The sequence below is a fragment of the Brachycentrus maculatus genome, unplaced genomic scaffold, assembly GCF_059751285.1.
Source record: "Brachycentrus maculatus isolate JH-2025_06_01 unplaced genomic scaffold, ASM5975128v1 h1tg000269l, whole genome shotgun sequence".
In the NCBI taxonomy this organism is placed as follows: Eukaryota; Metazoa; Arthropoda; class Insecta; order Trichoptera; family Brachycentridae; genus Brachycentrus; species Brachycentrus maculatus.
In genome coordinates, this window is record NW_028281020.1 from 292846 (window position 1) to 303200 (window position 10355).

At 32.1% G+C, this 10355-nt stretch overlaps 2 protein-coding genes across 3 annotated transcripts; one reads left to right on the forward strand and one right to left on the reverse strand.

Annotated features, from left to right (window-relative positions):
- Positions 1-839: 839 nt before the first annotated feature.
- LOC148305542 (uncharacterized) lies at positions 840-1811 on the forward strand. The gene is made up of 2 exons (XM_088266483.1): positions 840-1085; positions 1169-1811. The coding sequence occupies exons 1-2, from the start codon at positions 1030-1032 to the stop codon at positions 1590-1592; spliced, it is 480 nt and encodes a 159-aa protein (XP_088122609.1). The 5' UTR covers positions 840-1029; the 3' UTR covers positions 1593-1811.
- Positions 1812-2698: 887 nt separating this feature from the next.
- not (ubiquitin carboxyl-terminal hydrolase nonstop) lies at positions 2699-10335 on the reverse strand. Of its 2 annotated transcripts, none has more exons than XM_088266513.1 (7): positions 10089-10335; positions 9562-9797; positions 7172-7337; positions 6181-6297; positions 5864-6003; positions 5094-5777; positions 2699-4981 (listed from the first exon to the last, which is right to left on the reverse strand). In XM_088266513.1, the coding sequence occupies exons 1-7, from the start codon at positions 10206-10208 to the stop codon at positions 4927-4929; spliced, it is 1518 nt and encodes a 505-aa protein (XP_088122639.1). In that variant the 5' UTR covers positions 10209-10335; the 3' UTR covers positions 2699-4926. The 2 variants fall into 2 exon arrangements, with proteins under 2 accessions (XP_088122639.1, XP_088122638.1); XM_088266512.1 differs by having other exon boundaries at positions 7172-7355.
- Positions 10336-10355: the final 20 nt, after the last annotated feature.

Genomic DNA, 10355 nt, shown 5'->3' on the forward strand with positions numbered 1-10355 from the left:
ATTTAAGAAAAAAAATTTTTGAACACTACAATTCAATAATTTTTTTCTTTTCAAAACAATACATGTATTTATTTCGATTTTTTTCTAAACAAAAATGGTGTTTTACGAATAAAATATCAATTACGTCAAATGTTAGTTAAGTTTACGATTCAATGTACATATCGCTCACTCCTTTCAAGAACGTCATAAATCAAAAAAGTAGATTTTTCATTAGATCGTTTTTCGAGTTTAAAAATGTAATGCAATGTATTGAAAATAAATATCAAGCCACTTATTAAACTTTTTATTGTGCAACAGATCTTTTGAGGTAAAATCTGAAGGGTTTTTCTCCATTTGAAAAATATTTAGTGTATCTAAAAAAATTATTAAATAATACCTTTTCTTCAAAATGCAAAAACATCACTCTCTGCCCTGTAGCGGGTAAATATTAAGTTTAAAATATGCCGCTTTTAGTTACATTTTAGTTACATATAGTACATTTTCTTGGCATTCCGAAAACATGCACAACTGAAAATTGACGATTTTCGATTTATGACGTTCTTGAAAGGAGTGAGCGATATGTTGGACCTATTATGTCCAACATACGTTGATTGTATAACCTTTTTTCATAATAAATTAATTTACTATAAATAGGTTACTTTTTGAATATTATGGTAAATACGGACGAATTTTTAAAAATGGTTTCATTGATATTTGAGGTGGAGCACTTCGATTTTTTAAATGTTTTTTTCGAGTAGAAAAATCCGGATTGTGAATTTTTGTATTGGATTTATTGATTCGTAATTCCGGAATAGCGGAAAACCAATGCATTGATCCGCCCAAAGACATTGTTAAAAAAGTTATGTTGGTATTTCTGAATTCATTGGACTGTCATATTTTTGAGGTTATGTTAATACAAATTAGTCTTTGGTTATGCTGTAATGTTTTTTTTTTAATGAATTTTGATTGCTGCGCAGATTTCGAAGTTATAAATATTCGCGAATGTATTAACGCTTTTAAAACATTACATTAAATCAATACTCATTTAAAATGCTGTCAAGGTTGATTTATTCAAATTCTCTTCGGTATTCTAATACAACAGCCAGGTATTGAAATACATTTCTTATAATATTTTATTTTTCGATTGATTGTTATGTATGAGTCGTAATAAACGGACATATTTTTTTAGATCCATTGTTCCTAAAGTGTTGTTTACAAATACCGATGTTTCTGTTCGTTTGATGTCTGGAACAAAAGAGGAGGCTGGAGTCAGTAAGGAACCACTTCCCTATTTTGGCAGTGAGGCATCCAAATGGAAAGCGGAATATAATCGCAGGGGTCCGGATCTAGACACGCCGTGGTATCAACCTCACGTAGTCACGATCAGTACAATTATATTTTTAGTTTATTTCTGCATCCTGCGAGAAGAAAGTGATATTGATCAAAAATTTAACCAATCACTTTTTACATCAGTGCCAGAGCTGGAGAAAACACAATTATTACTCGTTTACAAATATAATATGGATAATGGAAAGGATGTCAAAGACATCGAAGCAAGATTAAAGGAAATTGAGGAAGAGGAAAGGATAAAAGCTTTGAATCCGGTCAATTAAAAGATAAAACAAACTGCTCTGTTTGAAATGTTATTAGCACAGGCATTAGTCAGGCAAAAATATTCCTTAGAAGATTTAGAATATTCCAGATTTCTGTGCATATTTTAGATTGAATAATTTTCAGTTTCTTTTTGTCATGTGCTATATACTGCAAATACACCAATAATATTTATATGTTAAGTTACTTAAAATTTTATTTAAAATATAGTAGTTTTTAATAACAACCATTGTTTTACTTGTCTGAATCTTATAAGCCACTGCTAGACATAGGTCTGCCTCGTGGCTACCCCACCTTGATTCCTGTCCTGAACTTGGATCCTTTAAAACATGGCCAAATTTTAGAAATGAGATTTCCTATTGGGCCATAAAACTAAATTTCTTTAATTATAAAAAACAAACTTTTATTTTTTGTCTAAAGACGATATAAAAAATGATAATCAATCATATTTATTGACTTAGAGTTAGGCTATAATCAAACGTTTTTATTGAATTAGGGACAGGCTTATTTTTGAGAAATCAGTTTTCTTTTATGGACATAGAATTTTAATAACACTCTCCAAACATTCCTTAGCCATTTCACAAACTGAATATAGGTACGATTTTTTTGTTAGTATCATGGCTACTGCATAACTAGCTTTTTTTACAATGTATTTTGACTCTTGAATCACTCTAGTCAGTCGGTTATAGCAGCATCAATGTGTATTTAAAAGTCAATCGCAAAATGTAGTGATTGTTTGTTAAAACAAATATACCATAGATGATGAGATATTTCCATATATGGGATATGATACGAACAACGCACGATGGAATGTTCTATTGGTGGTTTTACGTACACTTAAAGAAAAAAATGTGTGATATGCTCCGCGGGCCACAAGAAGACACCTGGCGGGCCGCAGGTTGGCTACCCTCGCTTTAAAACATTGAATGTTCCTGCCATTTTGGTGGTGTCCTCACAGATCTTGTAGCTCCGGGTCAAAGACTAACTAAATTGCTCTAGGTTTCCAATTTAGCAGTCACTTCATCTGTTGGTCATCGGTTCGTTACTCATATCTACCGATATTAATATACCATTTTATCGTGTCTTGGTCAATTTTTCCAATGAGTGAAAATAAAACAAATTTTATTTACTGCTTACATTTATTAACATTCAATTTCACGTGAAGCTCATTGTTTTAAATTTATGAGATATATAGTTGAATATATAGTTTTACACACTGATCCCAATAGGTTATTATGGTATATTAGTGGTAATTACACAAGAAAACATCCATTTTTTTGTTGATTTTATAACATCAAATATCTATGTACGAGTATGTCAAATTTTATATCGGTTAAAGTTAATAAAATTTAACATTTTAACCATGATTATGTATAAAGAGGCCGTATGATTAACATGGAATAGTTCATAATGTAAATTAAAAATATTGTTTTTATATAATCCACAGCAATAACAAAATATAATACATATGTATATACAAATAATTAAGAGAAAATTCAATTTATTTGAAGGTCAAATGTGTCTACATAAAGAAAAGTAAATGGGTAAAAGTTCTGTGGACTTGAATAATGAAATATAAGAATACTTACTTGAGTTTCCTTCATAAAATACACATTCATGGAGAAAAACTGATTTTCAAGTAAATCAATATCTAGTATGTATACATCAATAAGTATAATTAACATCAATAATTATTTCTGGTTAAATATATGAATGATTTAACACACAAAGGATTAAAAGCTATTGATAAGACAAGTTCTGTATATTTATACCACTACCGTGTATGTATGGAATGCCGTGTGGACATCGTCACTAAATAGTTACACATAATATATGGGAGGACTTAATGTACACAAGTTTACAACATTCATTACTGCTGGGTGGTGATTCGACACTTCTAACAGTTATATTGTGAGAGTGTATTGTAGTTAACATCAATTCAACATTCATTGGGAAAATTTAAACAATGTCTTACATGTAAAGAATGAACATTTATACTATGAATGATTTTTACAAAATAAAACATAGCTTGATATCAGATCTATATCACAGTAAACGGAAGGAAATAATACAAATATCGAACTTAATGAATACTTAGAATTATTTTACATATACAAAAAATACTTTACAAGAATTTACAAGTGTGATGGCAGTCTCTGCCGCAATAAATTTGATCGTAATAATTACGTCTCGAGAAAATGGCATCCGATCTAATGCATTTTATGTAAACTTTTTAAACAGCGAATCATTCTGAGTATAAGATGCTGATGACTAAACCGGTGACAGGCAGATATTTACAATAAAAAGCGGGTATAAAACATTTGATTATACTATGTATTCAATTGAGTAAAATGATATTTAAAAATTAACAGTCTAATGCTTTATACGATAGATATAATAATGCTACATCTTTCAAGGCTAGTTTGCAGTCTTTCTACAATAATAAAACATCGCTCGAGATACGGCAGCAATGTGTCAAAACCCAAATGAGTAAAAAAATAGTAATGTTTTAACAATGTTATTAACAATAACTTGTCAATTCATCTGTCAGTAGTCATATGATTAATACTGGATTTCCAAACGTAAAGCGTTCTGAAGTTTCCGTACATATCCAACACGTGGACCTAATAAAGACAATTCAATATATTTATAAAATTGACATCAATCTTCAGTCATCATCGTACTAAAAAAAAAAGAACAAACTATATTTACAACTAAGCAAATGACTCAATTTCAAATGAAGTAAAAAAGATACAAAACAACATTATCAACTAATTCAAATAAATAAAATGGTCGATGGAAAAATTCAAGGATAGAAAAATATACTGTCTTAATAAATTCAATACCGCGTATGAGCTATTGATTTCACCATTCATATTTTTGGCGCTTTCAGTTAAATGCCACATAGTACATTGATTGGTGCATAAAAAAGTTAATTTGACCAATAATAATAAACAATCCTCACTAAAAAGCATACAAGACCGTTTTTACCCTTGATTGCAATTGCGAGGCTTTTTGTCCTCCTTTAAACATTTTGAAAAATGATTCATCTGCGGTATTGGACTAACAATGACAATATAATATATTTTATACATATATTTCACATGCATAGTCATAATTACTAATAGATTCTTAGCATAAACAGCAAGTCTTATGTCATATCATTTGCACGAGGGGTAAAGAACAGCTGAGAGATACACAGAATACGTGGGAAAATTACACAGAACGTTATTTGGTGCAGATGTTTGACCATTTATTTGCCTTTATTACATCGGAACATGAATCCATGGAGACTTCCTGACTCATCCAGTACTATGTTTGTAATGGTTACACAGTCTACACTCCATCGCAGTCATATTCCAGGACGGTCTTATGGTAGAATAGAAGATACCTTGAAAAAATAAATACATTTTAATACATAGAACAAAAAAAAAAAAAAAAACGTCATTTTGATGAGAAATTGTGAGGTGTAAATTGAATTAACAATTATGAATATATATTACCCTTCACTATCCAGAACTTCTCTCAGTGAGGCACGCGTAATCATGTGATCATCACACTTGAACCAGCATCCTTGCATCTGTCTCACGTATGCCGTGTAGTGGCCGGCATCCAGGGAACCCAGGTGGTTCACCACCGCAAACAGAGAATACCGGTTATCCGCAAACTGCGAAGCATCCCCTCCCTGGATGCCCGACGCCTCGGCGTTATTGTTGTTGTTGTGATGCCGCATCCTCGCGTCTCCCGCTTGCTGTCTCCTGTGAGTGGACATGAAGGGAGTCATGTCCAGTTCGGCGGGGAAGGAAATAAAGGTGGAGATCTTCCTGTCTATCTGGCTGGAGTGCTCGAAGCGCTTCAGGTGGAAACTGGCGACAATCGGCAACGTTTCGAGCGTCAGTTGCTTGGTAGATTCTTGATAGGCCCTGCAGTTGGAGCATTTGATTTTAGCCCCCGAGCCGAGATGCTCTGCGCGAGTGAACCTTTCCAGACATCCTTGCAACGATCCCGGTCCCCCCACATCGAGGGAGATATCCCAGAATGGATCGATGGTAGTAGAAACGCCGCTGCAAGACTGGCAAACCACATCACTCTGCAAGCCCCCGGTAAATATCTGATCGATGATGCAATCGCATCGGGTGTTTCCTTCTTTTTTCTGAACCGGCTCATCCATTCCATTCCGACAATGTCTGGAAAAAAGCAATATTACAATAACAATATTTGCAAACATTAAATAAAATGATCCATTTTATAGGATAATTTAAAAAGTAAATACCTATGCAAGACATCTAAGGTGGCAATAAAGAACTCGTGAGCGTCCTGTTGTTCATATCCTGCGAGATGTCGGGCATGTGTCCAGATAAGGTGCAGCAAGCGATGAAGAATCAGCGGGGTCTTAGATCCTGAATAAAATTCCTAAAAAACAAAAATTATAAAACTACTTAGTACTGTATAGCGAGAGAATGTGCAGGGAGTGTTTAAAAAATAATTGCTTAAATATAAGCCGAAAAATTATTCTTCAAGTATGAAAATAAAGGTAATATGCAAAGCTTTAAAAAATAATAATACAGGACAAAACATGTCAATATTTACCTGGAAAAGTTTGGACACTTCACAAACTAAACATTTGCCCGGTCCACCAGATGGAATCTTACACTTGTGTTTTTCTCCGAGAAAATAATCTCTCAGAAGAGGAGTGTGAATAAGAGCCTAAAACAATAAATGTTTAAAGTGTGACCAAAAACATCACAATAAAGTTAAACACATAAATGAAACACTAAACAGAAAATATTTTTTTTTCATTATTGTTCCTTTTCGTTAATTTTCCTATATGTATGTAATAAAAACTTGACATTTCATTGTTTTGTGGGTGGACTGCAAAATACATACATTGATTTAAAATAAGAGTAGGTAAATGAATTTTTCCAGACACAAGAAATAAATATTTCCATTTGAACAGGATACAACTCAAGTTCATTACTGATTTTAATTGGAAAATTTATTTGGCTTCCACGGTTGTGCAAAGGCAATGAAATTACTCAAATTCAGTAAGAAAAAATAATACCTTTCCTTATTCAATTAATATATGTATACAAGATATAAATATTTTTTCCCTTCTCAGAATTTTTCTTTGATCAATTCAAAGAAATGAGGCAAGAAGTTGAAATAAATAAATTTTAATGAAAAAAAAAATTCAATCAAAAAGTTTTTAATTAATAAGAGGAAGTGTGTCATGGGTTAATTAATTAACACATTTCTGAAGGGTGTGTTGCCTGCGGACTGCTGACGACAGGATTTGAAAATATAGATATAAAAATATGTACATATAGTTAAGACCATAAAAACAAAGAGACCGGTACATAATATTCATAAATAAAAACATTAAATATGTAATTCCTTTTTTTCTGAAATGAGGCCGGCGCAGAATGTAAAAATACCCTTCCCGTCCTTGAGCATCAATCGACCGAACAGGTAGAAATACCTTTCCTGTCTACAGTGTGATAGATAGGGTTTCATTTACCAGGAGTTGACCTTTTTTACGAGTCGTGTTTTTGCAATATAGGGGATGTAACGAGGTGATTACCTGGACGATGCAGTTCATGAAGCAAGTGGAGCCGAGGTTCTGGAGTCCCCGAAGGCCGATGGTGGTGGTGGAGCTGAGGACCCTACGTTTCCTCAGTCGACGAAGAGCCGCCACTTCGTTCTGACTCGGGATCCACGGCATGTAGGGGGCGCTCATGCCGAGAGATCTAGAAAGTTCGTGAATACTTTTCCGCTGATTAAATAAACTCCGCTAAGAATCAATTACATGGCAACTTACTAGGGTGACCATTTAAAACAAAATTACAGCATGCGCAAATATTACTCATCACTTTCTCGTCCAAGGTCAAATCAAACCATTTCTTGCATTGCATTTTTTTTCTCTTTGATAGCATTTTCTTATGCTTTTGAGATTGTAAATTTTCCCTGTAGTAGATTATTATTATTATTTTTGTATAAAACTATATGCAATATCAATATATATTTTTTAAATACATACATATTTAAAAGTCATCTCATTTTAAAAGGTCAATAATTTACTTATTTGGATGAGAAAGCGTTTGAGTAAAAAATTATAGTAAAAGAAACTTGAAAATTTAAATAAAAACATTTTGTGCCTTTCACGATTCATTAATAAACTGTTCAAAATTTGTATGTTTTAATTTACCTGCCTTTCAAAGATTGTTTAGCATTTATTTTTAACTAAGGATATTTTTTTATATAGATAAATACATTGTGGTATTTATTATAATATTTTTACAAACGTGAATTGATGTTTTTCTTACAAGTTATTTTTTTTGTAACAAAGTGGTGTATGAATTAGTTAATTACATAACAATAAAAAAAATTATTTACATTTCAATGTAAAAAGTATGAACTATTCAGTACATTTTTTAATTATTCATTCGTAGTCAGCTAAAACATTATAAATATTGAAAAAAATATTGACTACATAATTTTCAGCTGCCCGCCCTACTTAGCAAAATTAATATTATATTCCATCCACAATGAAGTCCAAGAGTACTAAAATGTTGGTGAAGGTATGTTTTAGCAATCATAAACAAGCAGGAAAAAATTAAAAGGATAACCATGTAAAAATGATACGAATGGTCACCCTATTTAAAAAAAATAATAAACTCAAAGAAATGTTAAAAAATATCGCATAAGTAGATATTTGAGTCTCCTAGCTTTATAAAACTTTCCGATACGGAGAAAAAAAACATCACAAAACATCACATAGGTTTTGGAACAGGACAAAGTAGTAGTAATCTATCACGCTCCGGAATGGGAAAGTTAACAACTATCACTAACATCACAACATTTTACGCAGGTAGAGAAGATGGAATGCTAAAATTGTTATAATATATCAAGTAAAATAAAAAAAACACATTTTTAATATAATACATTCCTTTTCTCTCTATCCTTATTCACACTTAATGGTGTGTAAATCACTGCATCGGAAGAGTTATCATAGTTGTAAATTTGATGAAGATAAAATTGTAAAATCTAGCCTCTAAGCATCTGACGAGATAAAAATACTAATATTATTTATTTTAATCTAAGGTAAAATAACAAATTTCTAAAACTTTAATTACTCATTGAATAGCAGTTTCCAAGGAATTTTTTACATGGCACCTAACAGCATGCAAAGAACATTTAGTGTCTTATTTTGACAATTACCAATAAAAGTATTTAACAAAAAAAATATTGCAAGTAGATATGCATAATTATAATTATAATTTCGTAACATTCGTAGATTATTCTGTACACACATTTTGATTGTCAATAGTCAGTTTATATTAATAAATAAAAAAAGTCAAAGGTTTTTTGCAAAAAGCAGAAAAGATTTAAGCATACAGATAAGTCTAACATCTTTGATTGGTAGCAAAAGTTTTCACTGTGATTACTACCCTTGAAATATTGAAGTACAACATATTTTTTTTTATCCAGACTGTTTTTTTAACTTTAGTCAGGGGAAAAACATACGATAAATTTATTTAGAACTAATCAAAATGTTGAATTAAAATAAAATGTGGGGTCAATACATTTATGATTGACATCATAAATTAATAAAATGCATCCAAAATACATTTAATGCATAAAAAATATCACCCATGAGGTAATATATGCCCCTTTGAATTTTTTACAGAAAAGGCGAAAAACTGCATAATCTAGATTTTTGTGTTGTATTTGGCACAATTATGTTTATATATATATAAGCATTAAAGTAAAGTAAATATAATGCAAAATCTAGATATTGAGTAGGTTTTTTGCCTCCCCTACAAAAAAAATACTATGCGACTTGCGAGACATAGCTTTGTTATAAGTGACATATTGTAAATTCATTGAAAGAAAATATATTTAAAACAATATAATTGAAGAAAATCGAAAAAAGAAAACATGCAATTTATGCGAAAAGTTCGATAAACTTACTTGGTTTCTTGTACTTTATTGATATTTCCTATATCAGCCAGTTCTCTGTCGTATATATAGTCCTGGCATTGCGCGCAAAAGACGTTTCCATGAGATAGGTCCACGTACATAAAATGTTTTTTCTGCTTGGAATGTTCCTGGATATGGCCGGAGTAGCAGCCGAAGAAAATGCAATGCAGACATGAGTGTAGCCGGGGTCCTGGTAAATGGCATATGAAACATAGACATGCCGTGGCCTAAAAACAATTTTTCATATTCAAATCGACCCAATTAACCGTAATAAATAAATATTTAAAAAATAAAAACCGAACAATATGCCGAGATTTTTTTTTACCGTCGCGCGCATGAAAACATTCGTATCAGCTGTTTTCCAGACCTCTCTACAAGTCTAGAGAAAATTGTATACACTGATACAAGAGGAAACAAAATTAAAAAGATATTTGCGCAAAATTAAAATTGGTATATTTTTACCCCAGAGTAGCGCGCAGTGTAAGAAACAAAAATTAAAAAAAAATAAACAGCTTTACCTTGTAGGTTCTGGCTTCGTAGGATGTGCACGCTACGAAAAAAGCGTGCACAATTTTGTAAGGCTGGGTGCCTTTAGCCGCCTTGAAGTTGTTTAAATGAATGCACCCACCGTCGTTCATTTTCGCTATTCAGTCTCTCGGAACTGCAGCTGGGTCAACCCAGCCAAGTCGAGGGCACGATCTGACAGAAAATTCGATAAACGCCAGGAACTGCACACCGCACACCGGTTCCCGTCCCGTACGAAACAAAGGTTTTACAAATTGCGT